The 25,044-nt window shown below is 39.8% G+C and overlaps 1 protein-coding gene across 3 annotated transcripts in view; it reads left to right on the plus strand.

The window, feature by feature from the left end:
• ALDH1A2 (aldehyde dehydrogenase 1 family member A2) overlaps window positions 1–25,044 on the plus strand; it is a 274,620-nt gene that overhangs the window by 144,434 nt on the left and 105,142 nt on the right. For all 3 annotated transcript variants that reach the window (XM_072962340.1, XM_031672730.2, XM_072962341.1), the window contains one exon: window positions 19,743–19,853. In XM_072962340.1, the coding sequence (XP_072818441.1) occupies window positions 19,845–19,853 (9 nt within the window). In that variant the 5' untranslated portion in view covers window positions 19,743–19,844. The remainder of the gene's footprint in view (window positions 1–19,742; window positions 19,854–25,044) is intronic.

Genomic DNA, 25,044 nt, shown 5'->3' on the forward strand with positions numbered 1-25,044 from the left:
CTGATTTGAACCGAGGGCTTCTCAGTTCCAGAACCCATGCTTTTCTCCACAGTGCTTTATTGCCTCCCTCAGAAAATTCAGCTTGGCCCTTTCCTTAAGTTGTCTGAATATTGTAGGGGCACCTTCTTATAGACTCCCAAAATAAGGACATGGACCTACTGTCCGTAATCAGTTCGAGCCAGATGCCGGGAATTTCTTGGGACAGCCCTGCTTGTACCTTTTGGCACTAGCTGGCCTGTATTTGCTTTATTAGCTTTCCTCCTGTTGTTGCCATCACTGTTATTATTTTGGTGCCCATGCAGGATTCCTTACTCCTAACAGGAACCAATTAACTGAACCTTTCTGTCCAAATACCCTCTGACTGAAGACCGAATTACTAGTCCTAGAGTTAATAAATTCTAGACCTAGGGTTCCTAAATTCCCCTGCTTTTAGGGGCAGGATTGGTCCTAGGCTAGACCCTTTGGAATGAGTCAATCCATCATATTGATTAGAGGACTTGGTGCCCACAGGTCAAGGGCACCATCCTCACACCCACCTCTGATTTTCCACCTCCCTCTTCCAGGTCTAGTCAATACCGGCTGAGGTAACAGTCCACAAAGACTCTGTCATTGGCTGCTCCCCAGCTCAAGTAATGGCTTCTGGGTTTTCTGCAAACACAAGTGTTCCCCTTGGAGATCCCGAGTCCTGAGATGAACTGGGAACTTTGATTCTGACCCTGGCAGGCTCTATCTCATGGGCTTTGCCCTCTATCTTTTCCCAGACAACCTTCTTGTCTTCCCACCATCTCCATTTCTTGTTAACATACCTCTTCTCTAGGTCTCCCAGGTTTGCAGTCTCGAAGTCACCTTTGATGTGCACCTGACCTTAAACTGCACATTTAGCCTTCCACCATAGTGTCTCTTAACATCTGCACTATCTTTTTGTATCTCACTGACAGCCCTAAACATTTTCATTGTGTGTATGAAGTACTGAAATAACATGTGAACTCCAGAGCTTTAAACCTGGGAAACAGACACCCCTGAGAAGGTCTGTAGATGAACTTTAATAATTTAATGAAATTATTTTTTAAAAATACTGGTGTGCAAACATGCATTTTTCTATGTTAAAAAAATAATTTTTATCAGTCTCTCAAAAGGAGTTGTATCAGTTTTCATTTATCACTGAAACAAATTACCAAAAATTTAGTGGCTTAAAACAACACAAATTTATTTTCTTAACTCAGGAAGTCAGAAGTCTGAAATCAAAGTGTTAGCAGGGCTGCATTCTTTCTAGAAGCTCCTGTGTTCTGGCTTTTTTTAGTTTCTAGCAGCCACATGCATTCTGTAGCTTGTGGTCCCTTCCTTGCTATCCTCTTGCTTCAGTTGTCCTGTCTCCTACTAGTCACTCTGATCTTCTGCCTCCCTCTTATAAAGACTTGTGATTACGTTGGGCCCATTCAGGTAATCCTGGGTACTCTCTGCTTCTCAAGACTTTTAACTGAATCACATTTGCAAAATCCCTTTTGCCATATGAGGTAACATTCACAGGTTCCAGGGATTAGAATACCCACATCTTTGAGGGACTATTATTCAATCCACCACGGAGTTAATGCCCCAGATATGCTGGATTTTTTTTTTAATTCCTCTTGCATTTATTGGTTGACAAATTTTTGTAAAGCCAAGTCTCCCCTGTTTTCTCTTTCTCTTTATGTTATCCTTATAGACTTACAGATTCTTTTTTTTTTTACATTTTAGAGATTGAAGTATAGTTGATTTACAATGTTGTATTAGTTTCTGGTATACAGCGTAGTGATTCAGTTTTAAATGTATGCGCACGCACACACACACACACACACACACACACACACACACATATATTCTTTTTCATTACAGGTTACTACAAGCCATTGAATATATTTCCCTGTGCTATATAGTAGGACCTTGTTGTTTATCTATTCTGTACACAGTAGTTTGTATCTGCCAATCCCAAACTCCCAATTTATCCCTCCCTCCTCCTTCCCCCTGGTAACCATAAGCTTGTTTTCTGTCTATGAGTCTCTTTTTGTTTTGTAAATAAGTTCATTTGTGGCATTTTATTAGACGCCACATATAAGTGATGTCATATATTTATCTTTCTCTGTCTGACTTACTTCACTTAGTATGAATCTCTAAGTCCATCCATGTTGCTGAAAGTAGTATTATTTCATTCCTTTTTATGGCTGAGTAGTATTCTATTCTATATATGTATTCCATTCTACTTTATAATTCCAGCATATATATATATATGTATATATATGTATCCCACAATTTCTTTATCCAATCATCTGTCGATGGACATTTAAGTTGTTTCCATGTGTTGGCTATTGTAAATAGTGCTGCTATGAACATTGGCGTGTGTGTATCTTTTCAAACTGGGGTTTTCTCCAGATATATGCCCAGGAGTGGGATTGCTGAATCATATGGTAACTCTATTTTTAGTTTTTTAAGGAACCTCCATACTGTTCTCCATGGTGGCTGCACCAACTTGCATTCCCACCAACAGTGTAGGAGGGTTCCTTTTTCTCCACACCCTCTCTAGCATTTATTATTTGTAGACTTTTTGATGATGGCCATTCTGACCAGTGTGAGGTGAGACCTCGTTGTAGTTTTGATTTGTGTTTCTCAAAAAATTAGTGATGTTGAGTATCTTTTCATGTGCCTGTTGGCCAGCCACCTGTATGTCTTCTTCGGAGAAATATCTAACAAATATGCCATCTTAACTGGCCTCTTTAACAACGTAGACAATTAATTCTAAAACATCATTCTCATTGTGCTATCTCCTGCATAAATTTATAAGTATTTCTTCTTACCTACCAGATCAATATACTCTCTGAGCCCAGCATTCAGGGCCATTGGCCAGAGGGTCCCAACTGATCTCTCTAATAACATTCCCAATGTTCTCCAGCCGGGACACTCTAGTCATTCCTCTGAGAATGCATTATTATTCTCATCTCTACCACTGTTCACGCTGTTCACTGCCAAGAATAACCTCCTGACTCACTCCTCTCCACCATTGTAATTTCCACCCTTTTTATCAAAGACTATCTTCCATGCCATTTATCATCTATGATGTTTTCCTTTATGAAGCCTTAGACTCATTGTTAACCAACACCATAATTATGTATTATTTTGACTCATCCTCTAGCTGAGGATGAGTAAATATTCTAAGGACAAACGTTTCTTTCACATTCTTCAAAATGCCTAGAGGAGGTTATGAATGAACAGTTCCTTTTATCTCTTCCATCTTTCCCCAGAAAACAATTCTCTACTCCACAGATACCCTGTGTCTTTTATTCTGGTCCTTTCTCCACCATCCAGCAATAGCTCTTCTGAAATATGATCCATCATGTGACTTATATAAAGAAAGAAAAAGTCTGATGGGCAAGAATTTGTAAAAGTATTCAACTAAAAAAACACTTATCTTTATTTCAACCTCTGATATTTAAAAGCCTAAAAGATATTTTTCAGATTTCTGCCCCCCTGCCCATAAAGGATGAGGAAAAGGCACAATTTTAAAAAGTTTAAAGTGGGGATTATTTTACCTATAGTACAGATGGAATGTGTTGTTTGTTTATAGTGAGTTAGAAATACATGCAGTCTACCTTTGCTTCTTCCCATCAGTTGGGGATGGTCGTGGCCAAAGCACCTGGATGTCGTATAAGATTCCCTTTAGAACACTGGCTGGTAATAGCGTCCTTTCTCCCTCTCCTTTTCTATTTGCTTCTTCTCTTGGCTCTAACTACAAATTGTCTTTCCTCTAAGACCTTAGTTTCCTCTGTGATGCTATTTCCAATGGCTCATTTTTCTATACCCCCTTTCCTGTCTGCCCTTTTGAAGAGATGTAGTTAGTTATTTTGTAGTGTCTCTCAATTTAGATTAGCCTAATATTCTCTCAGCTTAAGCTGAGATTATGCATTTTTGGTAAGAAAGCCAGAGAAGTGATGTTGTGTTCTTTTTAGTGCATCATATCAGGGAAGATATGCTGCTGATATATGTGGATAATGCATCTATTATACGGGTGCACATTCATACACAGGTCTGGGTATGGATATGTATATATATAATATGTGTATAATATAGGTGTTCATCTATACACAGGTCTGTAGACACATGACACGGGGTGTGCTGCCACCCCTAGGCCTGAGAATTCTCACTAATACTCACCAGTTTGTAGGCAGTAACCTGTAGCAACAAGTCAGTAGCCTTCGTAAAAGCCGAGCAAAAGCCGGAGCAGCAGATGTTCCGTATACATGGCTGTGGAGCCTTCAGCAGAGGTGGGAGGACTGCAGGACTCGTTGCTACAGGGAATGTTGCTAAGCTGGGGCAATCAGCAGGTGTCCGGAGAAGTAGCGCTTGCCTCTGGCCAGGACAGGCCCTGTTGGGGCACGTGTGCACGCACTTCCCCCACCTACTATAACCAATGACCACAAACGTAGTAGTCATCAGTTACAGTAATTAAACAACTATAAACAACAACACAAAGTTACTAGGTCAGAAGTCCAAAATACATCTTCTTGGGCTAAAATCAAGGTGTCTGCAGACCTGTATTCTGTTAAAAGATAAATGGAGGCATATTAAAATTTTAAGAATTTATTTGAACAAAAATCGATTCAAATAAGCAGTGTCAAAGCAGAAGTGGTTCAAAGCACTCTGATGACAGGAGCTGGGGAGAAACCTGTATAGAGACAAAGCAGAAGCAAAGAAAGGAGATTATTTGATTGGTTACAGCTTAAAACCTAGTTGGCTATTTATGATTGGTTGTCCTTAGGTTTCTTTTCACAACCTTGAGGTGTTTACAGGCTCAGGTTTGGGGTTGCTGATATCGGCTCCCATGGCATTAGAGCCACCTCAGTCTAATGGCCTCCTTATTTAATTAATTTAATAGCTTCTTCCAGAGTCTCCAGAGGACAGTCTGTTTTCTTGCCTTTTCCTGTGTCTAGAGACCACCTACAGTCCTTGGCTCCTGGCCCCTTCCTTTGTCTTCAAGGTGCATCACCTCCACTTCTTTTCCCTCATGTCTCCATGTTTGCTTGAGAACCATCTTGGCATCTCCCCATCGCCTCATGCACTTCCTGCTGAGTGAGAAGAGACATCTTACTGGTGAGTCTGGGGGAAATAGCTGCTTGGTAAGTCCCCTTCTGGAGTCTTTTTCAGAGATTAAATGTGGAGTAGGGGGCACTGTGATCCATTTTCATGTGTTGAGTTCATGAACGGACACTGGATGGACTCTCTTCCAGCAAAGGGGAGACCTACAGTTTGGGACCATTCCATTCATATTAAGACACTTTTGTGGCTGCAAATTGAAACTGTGTTCCCCAGTTCATCAAAAAGCTAAATTTAAAAAAATGCATATCTGTCTATAAAACTCCTGTGTTTTCTTTCTCAAGTGGTTCTAAACTTGGCCTCTTAAAATCCCTAGTTTCCAGCTTGGCTAGAAATCTTAAAAAAATAAACAAGGACTGACAATATGGAGTCTAAAATATCATGTAGTAGTTGAAACTTTGAGGGGTGTGCACATGAGACACTTTAAGACGTTCACGTTTGAAGGCACATAGTTTTTTCACCTTTGCCAGTTTGAGGGAATTCAGCTGTTAGCAAGTTTTTACAGCTCTGTGGCTGTTTATAACTGGAGAGGGCCAACACAGCCTTAATACCTGTATTTGCTATGTGGTCCTTTATGGTGGACCTTAATGTGATCTAGGTAGGCATAACTTTGGCCTGAACAGGTTAAGTTTCATTTCAGCCTGGCTGGAATAGAAATTAAATTATTGGGAAATATGTCTTATAGCCCCAGGGAAATTTTACCTCAAAATAGGTGGAGCTTCAAATTACAGGTGTTTTAGGCATTGGTTTGAAGAATAATTTTGCCTTCACTTGGTTTATTGGTGAGGTTAGTAACCATGACTTTAAACTAGAAAGATGGCTGGGTCATTTCTACCTGGGCTACAGAACACTGATATATGAGTTTTTTGCCAGGCTTAGTTAGGAAGAGCCAGAGAAGCCCTTTTGTGTTTGACCAGTTACTAGGACCAAGAGAGGTAGTGGTGGATGGCCTAGCCTCTTGAAATCTCAGTTCGTAGGTTTAAGTGATCTCGAGTTGGCTGTGGTTTTGTTAGCTCTGCCAGTTACAACTGTGGTTTGAGATCTGGCTTATTCCACAAAATGATGGGTGATTGTAGTAATGAACAAATCAAAAGGAATAGAAGCCTTTGTTACAAAGAGATTATAATACACTTCTTGGGTTGAGGAAGAGAAGTATTTCAATGACATTATCACAAACCCAAAGATTAAGCAGTAAATAGAAAAAGCCTATATCTAGAATACTGTCTTTGGGAATAAAGTTTGCTTGGGAAACAGAGGAGGTGTTGTTTGAAAGGACTAGTTGTGGATCCAGGCTTTGTGGTCCTTGCAGATATACAATGTGGATGCCTTCTTCAAGAAAAAAATACAAAATTTTAAATGCAAAATTAATGACTAAAAATTCTTAGCTTTAAATGGGGTTCAATTTAGCAATTTTCCCTTTACAGTTTTTTTATATCTTATTTGAGAAATCCTTCACAACTCCTGAGGTCATGAAGATATTCTTTTCATAATCTTAGAGATTACTAATTTTGCTTTTTGCATTTGATTTTTAATCGTTAGCTATTTATTTTTGTCTGGTATGGGGCAGGAGTCTGATGCCATTTTTCCTCATTTGGCAGTTGTTTTGGCCCCATTTGTTTAAAAAAATCTTTCTTTTTCGTCATTGCTCTGCACCCCCAATGTCAGTCCTCATGTAGATCTGCTTCTGAGCTTTATAGTCATTCCAGAAGTTTGTTTCCTTATCCCTGAACAAATACCACACTAACTCAATTACTGTAGCTTTATAATAAATCTTCATATGTGGCAGAGCAAGTCCTCCCATCTTGTTCACCTTCAAGAGTGTCTCTGATGTTTCTTCATGATTCAACTGCGAAAACACAATACATCAGGCAAAATTCTGGGACTGAGAGTGGAAAGTGAGCTCAGGTTGAGAGTCACCCTAACCCCAAAGAATGATTTTCCTCAGAAACAGTTAATGTTAATGAGAAGATTTTTTTAATAAAAGTGGGACTGAATAGGGGGAAGTTGGAAGATGTCCTATGGCCTTATCCTTCATAGCCAAATTTCTTAAAAGACTGCTCTGCCTCCACTTCCTCCCCACCCACTCACTTCTGCTCCCACAATTGCAGAAAAGAAATTCCCTTTTCAAAGGTCACCAGTGAATCATTAAATCCTATAGCCCTTTCTCAGTATTCATCCTCCTTGACCTTCCTGTAAAAACTGATACTATGGACTACTCCCTTCATCATTGTTTTTTTCTTAAACAGCTGGATTGAGATAGAATCCATCCAGAGAAAGTATATGAACCAATGGCTTTTAATATATTCACAGAATTGTGCACCGATCATTACAATTCATTGTAGAACACTTCATTACCTCCAAAGAAACCCCACTCTAATTAGTTGTCTTCCCACAATTCGCCTACCTTCTCCCCTCCCAGTCCTAGGCAACACTAATACACTTTCTCTCTCTAGGGATTTCTCTATTTTGGACATTCTATATAAACAGAATCATATATGTAGTCCTTTGTGACTGGCTTATTTTTCTTAGCATAATGTCTTCAAGGTTCATCCATATTGTAATATGTAACAGTCCTTCATTCCTTTTTATGGTTGAATAATATTCCATTGCATGGATTTACCAAATGTGTTTATTCATTCATTAGTTGATGGACATTTGAATTGTTTCCACTTTTTGGCTGCTGTGAATAATGCTGCTCCCCTTCTTAGTAAAACTGTTTCTTTTGACTTTTGACTTCTTGATACCACTGTATGCCATCTTCCTTTAATTGTTTTCTCTTACCTTCTGAATTAAGAAGGAAGGGAAGGGAAGGGAAGGCGGAAGGATGGACATATCCCATCTCATGTCTTTAACTAGAGGCAAACTATATCCAGTGATTTCAAGCCTGGGATTTTAGGTGGTTTTTAATTTATCCATTCCTGCCAAAGCCACCCTTCCCCATATTTCAAGAACCAAAAAAACTCTACCAAATCTTCAAGGTTCATCTCAAATGCCACCAAAAACTTTTCAAGAATTATTCTAAGCTAAACTTCTAGTGCTTTGTTCTTGCCACTATTCTGTCACATACCTTACTTAAAAGCTTTTCATATATTCACTATCTTCCCTACCAAACTTAGTCCTTGAGGGCAGGTGCTATGTCTTATCTTGGTATATCTGTAGCATCTCTCAAACTTGACCTTTTCAAAGTAGTGGTAGAATAAATACTTATTTGTGAAACTACTCGAGGGGAACTGACTCAACATTTCAAAAGAATATCTAGATAATTTGGCAAGAGGTATTTTGCGATTCTGAGTTATCCAGAATCAAAAACTTCAGTTATCTTTAATTTAACGCATGACCACAGAGAAGATGATTATTGTCTTCTGAATAATTCCTATTGTATTCTGTTTGGGACAATGACTCATTGTTTTAAATATACTTGACTCAACACTAATTCTAACTAAGTATCTACGTATATGAAATCAGTGGTGAGTGACTTAAAAAATAGTTGATTCTCTAGAGTTAGGGGCATCATAGTTTTCAAAACAACACTGATTATAGCCTTTAAAAAAGACACACACAAAGGGAAAACAAACAAAAATGAATTAATACAGCCGCATCCAATGGCACTGTCAGTGAAAGGATTCTGTAGTCAATTGAATGGAGCTACCACCAAGATCACAATGTGCCTGGGTTTGTGGCAGAGAAAGATTTCTGAGACTGACTTTGAAATAGTTAAAAATACATCATTAGTCATCCTCAAAAGATCCTTAACTCTAGCACCACTCTAAAATTTGTCATGAATGTAATCAAGCCTTAGGTTCAGACACCAATTTATAGGAAATGTAGGAGATAGGGGAGCAAGTTAAATTACACCATGAATCCAGAACAACAGCTGAATCCAGAAAATGAACCATTCCATGACACTAATAACATGTTTGCTTTTAACAAATCGATGCCATAAAGTAAAAAAACATAACAAAACAAACAAGCAAAAAAACCCCAAAACAAATAAAACCACATACAAAGGATTAGGGACTCTTTTAAAACAAAGAAACTTAAGAGACATAATAAATGCAACATATGGGCCTTGTTTGAATCCTTATTTCAACAAATTGTTAAAAAAAAAAAGACCCTTTAAAATAATCAACAATTTCATATCAACTCAGTTGTAGATGATATTAAGGAATCACTCTTAATTCTGTTAGGTATAATAATGTTATGGTGATAGATTAGAGATGCATACTAAAGTACTTACATGTGACATAACATAATGTCTAGGATTTGCTTTAAAAGATCCAGGAACAAAAAGTGTTGAGAGAAAGGTAAAATGAGTTTTGCAAACTGTTTACATAAGTTGAGCAGTGGAAAAATGGGTATGTTGGAGTTTGTTAGAATTCTTCCTCTCCTTTTGTGTATGTTTGAAAATTTCCACTATAAAAAATTTTTTTTTAATTATTAGTACAAAATATTTGAGTTTAACTGAAATATATCATGTACTTTCTATAAGGAAGGCCCTGTGTTAAGTTTAACACTTTTATAAACTGTACCTTACATAATTGACAGTATAATCCTGAAAGAGGTATTCTTTTCCCTATTTTATACATGAGGATGCAGAGGTTCAGAGAGATTAAAAAACTGACTTGGACTCACAGAGTTGGTAAACAGAAGAATTAGGATGCAAATTCAGATCCTGTACTTCTAAATCCATGGCTCTTTCAGTTACATCAAAGCTGCTTCATAATCTTATCAATAATTTTAACATGCTTTAGCCAGATAAATTAAATTGGTCATTCTCTTACGATGGGAAGACAGAAAAGAAAGGTATGAAGAAATTCAGAGGTTCATTTCTTTCTATAAGAGGATAAAACATTAGAAAGAAATAAAAGGTGAGGAAACATTGAGAATTATTGATCAAAAGGGGAATGTACTTTAGGAGAGGAAGAACAAGAATGTATGAAGTCATTGAATTCTGGGGAACACACAGGAACTCAGACAAGATAATTCTGAAGATTGTGGGTGTTGAACTGTACTGACTCCATTCTCATTGCCCTGATCATACCACCCTCTGGTGTTAGTGATAGTCTATGAAATAATCCCTGCAATAGGGGTAAAACATGGCTAGGGGCCAAGCAGCATGTGACCTCGCTGTCCCCACCTTGGGGCAGGTCTACAGAGGGTGCTTCTGAATTTTATGCAGTGGAGAAAAGATGAGGTCACAAGAAGATGGACTTGATTTGTAAGTCAAAATAATAGTACAGCTGCAAGCCTGAAGGTGTCAGGATCTGCAGTCCTGTTGTATCTGTCATAATTAATGTAGAGAAGCTCAGTGTTAATGACTCCATCTTGCCCCCTCAGCTAAACATAGGCCACTGCTGCATAGGGAAAAATTCCAGCACTGGAACTCTTTCTCCTGGTATGTTACCCTTTGAATGAATTTATCAACAACCAGTAATAACATCCTTTTGTTAGCTTAAGTCATCAGCAACTAATAACTAGTGGCAGCCTGCTGCCTAGTGGCCTGCCCTACTGTTTTACCAAGAGGCGTCAAGCCCCAAATGTTGTCACATGGACCAAAGGCTGAGTAACAGGATGATTCGAGCTGTTTGATTAAGCCCATTGCAGGAGCTTGTCCCTTCATGTAGACATTCTGATACCTCCCAGGGCTGATTGACACATAGAATGTGAACCTGGCATTTCCTTGTTCTGGTGCCAGGATGTTCTTAGCTCTTCCTTCCATTCTCCCTTCTTTTCTTTATGCTCAGGTCTTCTATTGACTGCCTTGAAAAAGCCAAGTTATAGCTATTTTCAAATTTTAACCTTGTTTTCAAGTTTATCAAAAACTTTTGAAGTAAATGCACAGAATATGTTCTGATCAACCGTGGCATTTTCTGGCAGATCCAGTTTCTGGGTCCCACAGGGTTCTATGTTGTATATATGCATAGCAGCACCTGGTAAGTCGCACAGGGGAATCTCAGGTGTGGCTTTTTTTTTTTAACATACATTTGCATAGAACTCAGCAGTCCAGCTGAAAGTCCAAGAGGATTTTACAAGCTACCATATTTTCAAACAAGTGTCTATGCATGTCTCCTACTATTACAGAATAAAAGTTTGTGTGCCCAACACACAGGGAAGCCAAACAAACTGAAGCATTTGTTTCAGAGAGTTTGGAGCAGAGAAAGGTTTATTGCAGGGCCAAGAAAAGAGAACAGGTGGCTTGTGCTCAAAACGCCCAAACTCCTCCATGGTTTTCGGGGAGAAGTTTTTATAGGCAAAATTTGGAGTGAGGGCAGCAGGGTATGTGACTTTCTTCTGATTGGTTGGAGGTGAGGTAACAGGGCAGTGTTCCAGGAATCTTGTGCTCAGCCTGAAATTGCCATCCTCCACCTGGGTGGGGGCCTTAGTTCCTGTGGAAGAACTCAAAGATATTGTTATGCGTATTCCTTGAGGAGGAACCAGGACCCTGCCCCAAGGCTGCACTATTGCTTCTTGACTGTACCTCCCTTGTCTCTGCACTCCCTCCCTTCCCTGATTAGCAACTGTTTGAATCGTCTCTTTGGAACTCAGGGAAGGCCAGGGAGGCTGAATGAAGCCTATTTATTTCAAACAAGAAATGGGGACACCAAAAGCATCTGGACCAGGGAGGATCTCACAGGGTCCTGCTCTGTGTCACTACTATCTGGGACAATAACCTTGTGAAATTACCGGGATTTACGTAATTCTAGTGAGGAACAACAACTCCTGCCCAGTAAACATGTCAATATAACCTGAATAGTCAGGTTAAGGGCTATATTATGTTATTAATTAAATTAAAGTGTTGCACCTAACCCGCTTTTCTCAGAATGTAGCCATGCTTGGAGACAAGACCTTTAAAGGAGGTGGTTGAGTTAAAACAGACACCCTGATCTGGAACTGTGAGAAAATAAATAAATTTCTGTTGTTTAAGCCCCTCACTCTGTGGTAATTTGCTATGGCAGGTCTAGCAAATTAACAACAAGGCATCACTTATTTTGTTAAGTTACCATGATTGAAGAAAGAGATTTTTCAAGTACTAGATAATGGGAACCCTTAAGCCTTGGTTGGAAAATTAGACTGTGAAAGAAAAAAAAACCCCAAAAAACAGCTATATACATATCCACACACACGTATCCACATAAATGGGTGCTGTTAAACTGTAACACTGATTTCATAATTATTTGTCGATTGCCTTTAGGTTTCTGGAATTGTGATAATAATAATATTAATGATAATAATAATGTCTAATGTGTACATAGCATTTACTATGTTCCAGGCAATGTTTTGAGTACTTCATCTGTATTAACACATTTAATCCTAAAAACAAACCCTCAACATAGACACTGTTATTATCTCTATTTCAAAGGTGAAAGAACTGAGGCACAGGGAGGTTGAACAATTGCCAAAGGTCACAGAACTCACCAGAGGTCAAGCTAGGATCTGAATCCAGATAGTTGGCTCCAGAATCTGACTTTTTAAGGACCATGACTGCCTGCCAGATTCTGACAATGTGAATAGTGAATGATTGAGAGGCTGGGGCAGATGTTCACACAGGGCTGGTGAAAACTGCCTCTGATGAAAAGGCTTAATAGCTAAGCTCTGAGCATCCAGCCAACCCTGTGAGTATCACTTGTCAGTTTGTCACTGCATGGATAAAAACAAATTATATGATTATAACCAATAAACACAGTTTACCTTCGATTACTGCTGTTGTAAACAAACAAACAAACAAACAAAAAACGGCCTGAATCCTCCAAACTTTCTAGCCCACAGTGAAAAGAATCCTGAATTTGAAAGTCAAAATGCCTACCCCCAAGGCCCTGCCTTACCACTGCAAGCATTTAACCCTGAGTCTGTCTGTTAACTTAGATTCAGACAAGTTTTCCTAAGTGTAAAACAGAGGTAAAATACTACTTCATGAATTTATCTGAGGATTGAGTAAGATAATGAATATGAAAGATCCTGATAAAAAGAAATTGCTCAATAAACTCTGAAAAACTTGACTTAAAAATCTCACTAAAATGAATAAAAATGCATGACAGTACATATATGATATTATTGCCAGCTACCCCTAGATAAATCTAGAGATGAGTCTAATATTTCATGGGCAAAATGAAGCATAAATGAAGTGAAGGAAAAGTTTTAATTCACTTTATTTTTGGTCTACACTGCTTTCCTAAATATCTCAGACTTTTACACTCTACCATATATACTGGGCAACAGTTAATGATTTAGGAAAACGGATGTGGGGCATGAGGAGGGCCAAGTCCTAGGTCTCGGTTGAGCCCCTGGGACGTGCCCCGCCAAGTGTGGGTCCTTGGCTTCACTCAGGAAAGATTTCAAGTGCGAGCTACTGTTGAGTAAAGGTAGATTTATTTAGAGAGATGCATACTGCATAGAGTGTAAGGCAAGAGAAAGGCAAGGAGAGAGGTGTGGGAATTGGGTGCTGAGGTTAAAATAAAACTAGGCACACACTCCATAGACAGAGTGCTGGCTGTCCCCAAAGGGGAGAGAGAGCGCAAAGGCCCCTAGGCGTGGTGGTGTCACTTTTTATGGTCTCAGTAGTTTGAGACCCTACAGGTGAGATCAGCCCAACAGCCCTGGGGAAGAGGCTGGGATTCCCGGGGACTGGGCCACCGCCCATTCTTTGGCCTTTTGCGGTTAGCCTTGGGGCTGTCTTGGTGCCTGCGGGCATGTTACTTGATCACGCTATTACAATGAGCATATAATGAAGCTCAAGGTCTATTAGAAGTCAAACCTCTTAATCCTCAAGGCCAACCAGAAGGTGAATCCTCCACCATTTTGGTTGCTGTCACTCCTTGAGTGGCTGTGCCCTGCCCCCTTCCCTCCTGTCTCATTAAGTCTTGCTCTAACTGGTGAATGATAATATATCATTAACACCATACAACCAAACGATCTGTATTAATGAACATGTTGCTTTTTCCAGTATTTACGATCATCTTTGGTGTCGAACTCGTACTCAATAGTGTAAGTCATATAAGTCTCGTGATTATGATTTCGCTCATCCGTGTTAAAAGGCCAGGACCTACCTCCTCAACAGTCGAGATCCTCTTTCCCTCAAACATGTCCTGCCATGCCTCCTACAAGCCCCCAGATGCTGGTGAGCTGGAGGCAACAGAAACTCTCGGTTACGAGACCGACATCATAACCTTCATACTCGGAGAGAAGGCAAGGAGAAGATACCAGCTGGGAGGAGTGTGCTGTTAGCCAGGGGACAGCATTAGGGAAGGATGAGGGCACCAAGAAAACAGACTCTAAGAGCCGGGATCTGGATATAAGGGGGCGGAGGAAAAGGTCGTGCCTGGGGAGGATGGGAGACAATCAGATCAAGCATTTTGCTGTCCTTACTGACTCTCACCTTTGGGTACATAGAAGCAAGAGAGTTTCTAAATCAAGCTGAAGTTAAAAATTTTCCTTAAAAAAATCACAGATGCTCTCCTGCCCTACCATTCCCCCTAGCCTGCATAACTGGCAGAGCCTTGTTTTCCCAGCCTCCAAACCAAACTCCCCCCACCATCCTATTTCCATACGGCCACCAGGGCTGTCTTTTGAATTTGCTATCTCTTTGCCACTTCCCGGATGAAAACAACTTCATTGGTTCCCTGGTGTTTTTAAGAAGGAGTACAACTCCTTGGCATGACTGTATGCATTATCTACTGCTGTATAGAAATTACCCTAAAACCTAGTGGCTTAAAACAGTAACAATCATTTATTGTCTCTCCTAGTCCCTACGGATAGAAATCCAAGCAGAACACAGCAGGGATGGTTTCTTACTGCTTGGGCGAGGTCTGGGGCCCTGCAAAGAGACTCACTGGCCAAAATCACCCGCAGGCCTGTTCATCTCATGTCTGATGCTTGATGCTGGCTGTGGCTCCTCTGGGGCCAGAACACCCACACCAGCCTTTCCATTTGACCTGGGCTTCCTCACAACATGCTGACTTTAGAAGACAGGGGCCCAGAGACAAAGGGAGAGAGGCAGGAGGAGAGGGAGAGGAGGAGGGGAAGGAGGAGGAGGAAGTACACTGGGCAGAAGCCACGATGTCTTTCATGACCCAGCCTTGGGAATCATGCAACATCACTCCTGCCATGTCCTATTGGTCAGGGAGGTTACAGAGGCAGCCCAGGTTCATGGAGAGGGAACGAGACCCTGCCTCCTGGCGGTGGAATGTAAGATCCTGCTGGATGGGATATGCATTCATGAGCTCATCTTTGAAAACTACAATCTGCCACATGACTTACCTGACCCTTAGCCTCCAACCTACCTTTCCAGCATAATTTCCTCCTATTCCTTGCCACTCACTCTACACTTTCCATACTGAGCTCTTTTGCTTAGATTTTTCCTTTGACCATGACAAACTTCCATGCCTCTGAACCCTTATGTGTGCTGCTCCCTGTGCTTGGAATGTCCTTCCTTCTCCCTGTTAACTCCCTAGTGAAGATCTCCTTATGCTTCAAGTCCACATTCAAGGAGCATCTCTGTAAAGCTTTCCTGTCCCACTCAAAGAAGGTTAACTATTCTCTTCCCTAGGCTTCTATTCATGGTATGCACACACCTGTCTTACAGTGTTATCTGGTTGAATTTTTATCCTCAACGGACTGTGAGCAACTCAAAGAAAAGGACCAAGCCTTGTTCTTTCATTGTTGTTCTTTTCTTTCCCCCATATTTTCCTTGTTCTCTCCTGGATGTCAAATATGTATCATAGTTCATAACACAAGGTCCTCACTTTTAAAATGTGAGTTGAAAGACTGAACAAACTTTAAGGCAAACTTTGGGAAATGCTCATTTTGAGGGCAAGGTGGTTCCCTTGACCTTTTATTGCAAATGTTTTTCTTTTTTTTCTATTTCTACTATTGCCTAAAATACTTCACTTTTTTAAGGCTTGCATTTATGAGTGAAAGACAGGGAGAGAGAAAGCTGGATAGCACAAAATCCTGGTCAAGGCAACACACTGTCTCCATCAAAGTGTGGGTGATGACAACAAAGGCATTTCTATGCAGTGAGAGAGGAAAGAGCTGCGAACAAGGACACCCTGGGGGGATGAAGGGGTGAGGATACCAACAAGAGGGGAAGAAAGCAAAAAGGGAAGCCTGGAAACACCAGCAGCAAATTCTACTCTGCTCACAGTTTTGCCCTCAGGCAAATCTTGCTTATCTTCAGCTGTCTCTGAATGACTAGAAGCTGGGGCTGAAAGTACCCCATGTTCTGCCTTGTTCCTCAGCAGGAACACAGCCCAGGATTTTTCACTCTCTTGCCCTCCCACTGCCCTAGAACTGTTGCTGCGTGGCCCCACAGGGCTGACGGGGGTGAGAGGGAGGCCCTCCCTGCAGGGATCACTTACCCCCAGGAGCCCCACTATGGACTTCAGATTGGGCTCTGGCATGGACACCCTTGGTGACATTGTTATGAGGTCTGTCGTCCCATTTACATCTACCCTCCATTCTGGTCCTGGCCCTCATTTTCTGGACTTCTGCAACCAATGTGCCTCTTTGGACTTGTGTTTCTTCCTCAGGTCCACAAACCATCTGAACATGAGAATGCTCTGGGGGAGCTCAAGTTGTTAATCACGCAGACTCTGGGCCCTTCCTTGGGAGACTGATCCAACAGGCCTGGGAGGAACCTAGGAATTTCTTATAATCACAAGTAGTGAGGAGAGTTTATTAAAAACGTGGACTAGATGATGTCCAATTCCCTTGTAGGGTTTGATTAAATGGTCTTACGAATGTTCTCTTCTCTAACACATGGTTTTATGATTAATGCTCCAAAGTCACAGCTCTCATCAAGGAGTTTGGGCTTCATCCTGTGGCCAATGGGAAGCCACTATGGAGAAGAGCAGCAGGGTCATGTTTAAGATGTTGAAAGGCACTCTCTCCGAAGCATGGAGGGTGGTGGTACAAGGTGAGCAGCAGTGAGGACAGAATTATATTACAATAGTCCAGAAAGCCTCTTCTCCCACTAGTGGCTCAGAGCACTCCGGCTTCCCACACGCCACGGGAACTCATCTGGTATCACGTACCTTTAACTGAAGTTCATTGTCATCATGCAGAGCTACCTATACTATTCCAGAAGTGGGGCAGACCAGGGCCAAAGCGGTAGCTCTAGAGGTGGGGAAGAGGAGCAGGACAAGGGAATGACTGTGAGATAGGAGATACAGAAGTCGGTGAGGAAAGGGTTAACAGAGACCAGTCTGTGCCTTGGGAGGTGTGGTAGCCAGCGGCCAAGGGAGTGAAATCTTACCCCTTTCTTAGCTGCACCTTCAGGCATCTCACAACCCTTTCTTTTTCTTTTTTTCTTTTTGCCTCCTCCGCCAAGGGCTCTAGGAATTTCTCTCATACCTGGGAATCCTTTGATTCACGCATAGCCCTTTTGGACCTTTTTCTACTTTTGCCTGGCTGTTTACAATGCTGAATGGCAATAATTTACCATCACACTTCTCTAGGACTTGCTACCACCTTCCACACATAATATCCCAGAGTAACAAGATGAGACAGACATTCTGCTAAATCAGTCTCTTAGCTTATCATCCAAGCTATGCCCTAAGCATTCCTTTACAGGAATGCTTTCCCACATTTTGCTCCATCCTTCCTGCCAGCATGCCAGTCTTGCCTAGATGCCCTCCTATCCTGTAGGTACAGCTCAAATGCCATCCTTCTGGTTCCCATGGAGACATGACCACTTCCTCTTCTGACCCCCAAAGTGCTGCACACCTGCGAGCGCTGCACACACACAATGCTACAACTCTGCTCCCTGCTGGCTGAGCGCAGCGCTCCTTGACATGAGACGACGCTTCCTGCACATCTCTGGTCCTCAGTTCCTAAGAGTGTGCTGTACTTGTTTTTGCTGGATTATGAAGATGAAAATGATTACATTTAACTTAAATAATTTGTTTAGCTCAACTGCACCCTAACTCTTTATTCCACAGTTTTGAGAATAGCTTTGTAACATACATAAAAAGTTGGAATTGTTTTCCTTTTGTAGTTAAAAAAATGATGATTCAGCTCTCCTAATACAAACTTGGGCACTTTCTCATGAGGATACAGTCACATCAGAATGGACATTTTCTACTGGAGGAAGTAGGGGACACCTCAGTGGCTCTATAATACAGTGAATAAGGGAATAGTCAGGACTAGAGTTGGGGTTTCCTGAATCCAGAACCAGTGCCTTTTCCATATTGGTAACCAAACAGAAGATAACCAAACAAAAAATGATTCCAAGATAGAGAAAACCCCAACAACGTTGACTCAACCTGTTAACAATACGTGAAAACCACTTTAAAGTGAAGAGCCAATTAACATACTGAGCTCAAATTAAAACAACGTTTCTGGAAATACTTTACATGCCTTTTCAGAGAAAACTATAGAAATATGCCGGAGAATTTATCACAGGACAGTCAACAAAAGAAAGCAGTGCAAACAAACCGAGTGTCTCTGGAAAGTCCCAGGGCATCAGGACATAAAGAAACAGTGATCTCTTAAGCCCACAGAGAAAAGCATCTCCCCGTATCTGCGCCCACCTCTAATATTTGTGGAGTCCAGATAAAGAGGACAAATGGAGACCCAAACACCATACATATTCATATTTTGTAATTTTTAACTAGACCTATAAATTCTTATATGGAAGATTATCTACTGCTTTAATAAATAGATCTTCATGTTGGCAAAATGTTTACATATGTAAAGCTATACCTTTTATTTGACTGAAAGTCAGCAAAATATCAAGATACTGAATCTCATTATTATTGTGTATGTCTTAGTGCTCTGCTGATGCACCAGTAATGTTTGTGTAAGTAATAAGATAAAGACATGCATGACACATAAATTATATGTTTATTCCACAAAATAGAGCTTTGCCTTTATTTCATCAAAATCATTATATTGTTATAACCAAGATTTTCATATAATTCAGTGATATTGACAGTAATAATTTAAGTTTCTTTTTAAAAGGATTTATATTTGAAGTGTAAAAAATCTGAATACAGTTCATCAGAAATGTTAATTGATAAAAATAGAAACAAAGTATTTCTTATAGACATTTTCAAAAAAATTATTTTTCTAAAATATTTTAAATTTGTATTAAAAGGCAAAATAGAAATGAAAATTGAGTATCAAACTTAATAAAATTACTCAGTTTTTAAAAATATAATTATATCTCAAAAAATATTTTTATAAATTTTTAAACTATTAGAGATTCTAGATATTTATGTCCATCTAGTTGCCAAGATAAAGAATCAATATCACACTTACTGCATGTTATGTCTGGACCTACATACACACACAGTGTTAGCGTATTATAAATTATTTAATGTTGTAAAATATCCCTCAGTTAATACAGAGAACTGTTAAGATTACCTACCATGTTAAAAAACCACCAGTTGGAACACAAAGAGAAGCAAGAAAACGGACACTTGGCAGTCTTGGGAGACAATACTTCCGCTTTTGAAGAATCTGCTACCTTCATGCTATCTCAGAGGAAGGATCTGATAAATTACTTCATTTGTCTTCTCTCTCATCTCCGTGCTGGCCCTGCTCATATCCTGCCTGCACTCTGATGATGACAGCCACTTAGCAGACTCATCTGCCAGCATTTCAATGTTATCTTTTGTTTTCAGACACAGGACAAGAGATGAGGAAGAGCACTTCCTTGAGACCTGGATGGGGTTAACTGTGACCGTGGATGTTCAGGGTGACCAGCACTGAGAGTCAGATCCTGAATGACAGAGGTACCCAGATAGTCTTCATTGAATTTTCGTTTTGTGTATGTGTAACTGCAGGGCCCCCTACAGTTGAGTACCAGGGCTGACATTCCTCTTACTCAGGTGTAGCTTATGTGGTCTCCTTCCAGTCCCTCTAAGCACAGGAGGTGCCTCCCCACCAACCCTCTTTTTTTGTGCTCCTTAACGTCTACTGAGAAGAGTGTGAACAAGAGTTACTCATATTGGCACCATTTTTCAGGTCCTGAAGAGGTTAAACCACACTTGAAACGTGTTCAATCTTGTATATTTGTTGTCAGTTATGAAGATTTTCCTTATGAAACTCAAGTTGTGAATTTCTTGAGATGTGACTCGACCTTATGGTTTTATTTTTCATACTCCTGGGGAGGCCTACCAGCCCTAGGTACGTAAGAAGTCATCACTATTAGACATACAAGTAGTGTAATAATTCATTTTTAGAATATCTGGTTAATGTGCACTTGATACTCTAGCAAGGATATTGGGACTTTGAGCTTGTATAATTGGAAGTAAGAAATACAGTCTTTTGATAATCCAAGTGCCATCCTGAATGTAAGGAGTGTAAAATGGAAGGGGAAAGAAGGCTTTTAAGGCCCCAATAGAGTAGCATACACATGTCCTGAAATATTCAAACGTAGTCCAAAATCACTTGTTTAATTCTTACTTTGATATGGAAGAGACCACATGCTTTGGAAGTGATTTCTTATTATTTTCCTCATAGTCTTGCCACCTCTAATTCAAGTGAATTCTACCTCTCACCCACCTTTCCTGAAACAGAAGGATTTTTCATAGTTACTTAAAATGACTATATCTTCATAGCCAGAGAAATAAAAAGCCAGAATTTTAATAACTGAAAATATTGTGGAAATATATTTTAGATCTCTGAATTATCTAGATTCCAAATCTAATTGACTGCTGAAACATCTAGTTCCCAAAGTAATGTCTGGCCATATCTTAAAATACATAAAGTCACATGAATTTAGAATGATCCTAAAGTATATTATAGTAAATTAAAGTTTTATTTAATTTGAAATATTAATTTTCTCACTGAGTTTGTTATCTTAAGCATTTTTAATGAAAACCTCAGGTTAGAAAAACTCAATAATTTGAGATGACAATCTGGACCTGTATATTTTCATATTGAAAAGTGTCTTCAGATGTATATTTCTTTTGCAGTTCTGATTTCCATATTTCTCTGAAAAGGCTGCTATCTCTGGGCCATGTACTGTTTTTTCAGGTTAGCAGGCCTATAAAACCCCTTAAGAGCATTATAGTACACAGAAATGTTAAAACTGAAGGCTCGAGCTGTTTTAGTTATATACCAGATTCTTCTTTTTTCATAGCAGATAAGTTTGAGTCTTTCCAACCGGCAAGCAGATGTTGCCCTGGTGCTGCCTCCATATTCATTAGCCTGTAATGAATCTATTAATTGAATATGTAAGTTTGGCTAATTAGATGTAAGACATTTCTTCAGATTTAAAGGGTAATAATAAAAAATTTAAACTGCAACACCAGATCAAGCATTTAAGAGTTGATAAATGTGAACTGGAAAGTGCACAATTCCAATATAAATTAGTTAATTGCCTCCGTTAATTTAGGTGAAATACATTAGCAGAAAGGTCAATCCATTTGAGGCTTGATGTGTTTTTCAAATAGTAAATTAAAAATAGCAAATCAAAGAGCACTACGAAGTGGGCAGCATGGAATTGACTTTCCCAATCCACTGCAGAGTGGACCCAAGTAACCCCACAGAGTTAACCTTCTGTGGGTCAACCAGTGCTTCACAAACTGTGTTGTGTCTCATAGACACCAGGAAGCTTTGTTGAAAATATCAATGCCTTGGGCCCAGTGAAATGCCTTGGGACTAAGGAAATCTCTGGAAGTGGGACCTGGCATCCATGTTTTTAAAAGTTATCTAAATGATTATAATTAGAACTCGGGTTAAAAGCCATTAGACTATTCCATGAGTGTAATAGCAGGAGTGAAGGGGCTATATCAATCCATGGCAGGTATGTAAGCATTAGAAACGTGAACTGGTGTCCGACTTACTGCCTGCTCTCTTTTGTTCCTACATGGGGAAAACTAAGCTGCCCTTAGTCCCTATTCATCTTCTCTTCTGGCGAGGTCTGTACCAAAAGCTCTTTTACTTGAGAACGTGTAACTAGGATTTGGGAAGTGGGAAGCAATCCCAAGTCCAAACTTTTGCTTTTGGATACCATGAGTTACCTTTACACCAAAAAATGTCAAAGGAGTTCTTTGTTGGGCATGTTTTGGAAAATGTTAGCTTTATCTCCTGTGTCTTATGTCCTCCATGGCAACTGGAAGAGTACAGGGCCCATGGAAAGCCCCACCAAAAGTATTGGTGAACAGGTCACCTCCTTTCTGGCATTATACTCTTTCACTCTCATTCTGCATTGTATATTCTGACTTCTTTCCTGTCTCTATGGCCCTTGAATTATTTCACATATGCAGTTACTGTCATTCCACACACTTCCTTTTGGTTCCCCATAGACTATATGTAAGTGCTTGGCTCATAATGTATTGTCAGTGAATATTTGTTCAGTTGAAGCTAGTTGATTGATAGAGGGAGAAAAAAAAATCCAGGCTTGACAATGCAGTCAGTGAGTCACAGATGCTCTGAAAGGGTGAATATGTACGCTTGAAGCAAAAGACCCTCCTTTGTTGTCCGGGCTTGGATGTCCAAACTAGATGCCTGTGTCCTGGCTCTGAATACTTCCCATTCTCGCCCTATGCCTCTCAGACTGAACTATGTGGTTGAGAAGAAAGAGGCTGGCATTCTCCTTCTGCTGTCAAGACATCTAAAGTGCTCCTCATTATTTTTTCAGAGGCTCATTCCAGAATGTAAAGTGGAACAATGACTGTTCATCTAGCCTCGTTTACTAGTGCACATGAACACGGATCCCTGCCCCAAATATCACCCAAGTTCCTGTAAGATTTCCTTATGCCCAAAGACCCTTTGGCTGAATGACTGTATAAGGGCAGGAGGACTTGGAGAAGAAGCTTATGTTTGAGAACAAGAGAGTTCTAAAGTAAGTAGTGACAGTTAAGAGTTATGTGTACACATGAAGAATTTTGAAAGTAAAAAGAAAAATGTAAAGTAATGAATACAAAAGGAAAACAGAAAAGCAAACTTCACTTAGTTACGTGCCAAGTGCTTATCTGGGCGAGGAAAAAGATTCTGGGGCTTGCCTGTTAGTAACTCTTCCTCACCCACGATGGTAGTTGCTTCCAGTCTGAGACATACCCATGTGACTTTCTCTGGGCTATTGCCTGCTCATAACTACCATGTGAGTGGGACTATAGGGTTCCAAGTATTGCATCTTTTATGGTAAATTTGGCTAATGAACCCCATCACTCTTTTCTTAAAAGTCACAAGGTTTTTTTAATGAAAGTCCCTCTCCTAAGCTGACTGCAGGGTAAAATTTGTCTGGATCTCGTTGATTTTTTTCCCTCTAAAGTAATTCAGGAGAAATGACAACCAATACCACAGAAATACAAAATACTATAAGAGAATACTATGAACAACTATATGGAAACAAATTGGACAACCCAGAAGAAACAGACAAGTTTCTGGAAACATACAGTCCACCAAGACTGAATCAAGAAGAAATAGACCACTTGAACAGACCGATCACTAGAAATGAAATAGAGTTAGCAACAAAAAACCTGCCTGCAAACAAAAGTCCAGGACCAGATGGCTTCACTGGGGAAATTTACCAAACATACAAAGTAGAACTCATATCAGTCCTTCTCAGACTCTTCTAAAAGATTGAAAAGGAGGGAGTACTCCCAAACTCACTCTATGAAGCCACCATCACTCTGATACCAAAACCAGACAAAGACACTACCGAAAAAAAGAATATTACAGGCCAATATCACTGAAGAACATAGACGCAAAAATCTTCAACAAAATATTAGCAAACAGAATCCAACAGCATGTAAAAAAGATCATATACAATGATCAAGCTGGATTCATCCCAGGGACACAAGGATGGTTCAACATATGCAAATCAACCAACGTGATATACCACGTCGACAGGAGAAAGGACACAAACCACACGATCATCTCCCCTAAGTAATTCAAATTAAAACTGTAACATCTAAAGATTTCCCATCAATATCGGATAAAATATGTACATTGACTCCAAGCTATTACTTTCTAAATAACAATATTCACGTGCACATACATACCATCAACTGCAGAGGGAGCTAGTGCCTTTCTCCTCAGGCACGTTAGAAACGGCTGCATAGCTGGAATTTTACTTTCTCCCCATGCCTGTTAAGTGTGATTATTGATAGAGCATTGAGCTCATCTCTACACCCAAATTAAAGCCTCTAAAACACGTATGAGGTGGAACTGGGCTTTACAACAAAGAGGACTCTAGTTTCCACTTTTAAAATAGTCTCCTGAGGTTCTCAAAAAAGTGGAGGACATATTTTAAAAGGAAGGAATTGTGGGTTTTTGTTTTTGTTTTTGTTTTGTTTTGTTTTTATCAAAACATGACTTTTGGAGTCATAACCAATTAGGAATCTACTCCCTGCAACTATAAATAGCCTTTTCCATAGTATATAATGACCAGAGGCCACATCAGACATGAGGGACTCAATATGAAGAGAATTTTTATGGTTAATAAACGCCACGATCTTAGCCTCTTTTCTTCTAGATATGGGAAGGAAAAGGATAATTAAGTGAGTGTTTAGATCCCAAATAAAAAGTTAATATTCCTGTTAAACAAAAAATATAAATGAATTTATTTTATAGAATTTTTCATAATGGGTCCAAAATACTTCATTAAGCATTTCTGGATAAAAATATGTAAAGCTCTTTATAAGCTTTTGTTAATATATTAAATACCATTTCTCTATAAATATGCCTTGCATTAATCTTTCCTGTTAGTTTTCAGGAAACATTTCAAATAAAGTAGCTGAGCATAACCCGTTTGAGATGAATGAGATCATTAGGAAACACATATCTGAAATAAGCTCTGAGATCATTCTGCATACAACCCAAGGGCCCTAATTTTTTAAATATTTCAAACACTGTGCCCCTTTCAAATCATTAGACTTAGAGACATTTAAGGAACTGATTCAATTAACCCAGAAGAAGGAAATGCTATAATGTGTGATTTATTTTTGCAGATAAATTAAAACGCAAGTGTTA

The sequence above is a fragment of the Vicugna pacos genome, chromosome 6 (genome assembly GCF_048564905.1).
Source record: "Vicugna pacos chromosome 6, VicPac4, whole genome shotgun sequence".
Classification (NCBI taxonomy): domain Eukaryota; kingdom Metazoa; phylum Chordata; class Mammalia; order Artiodactyla; family Camelidae; genus Vicugna; species Vicugna pacos.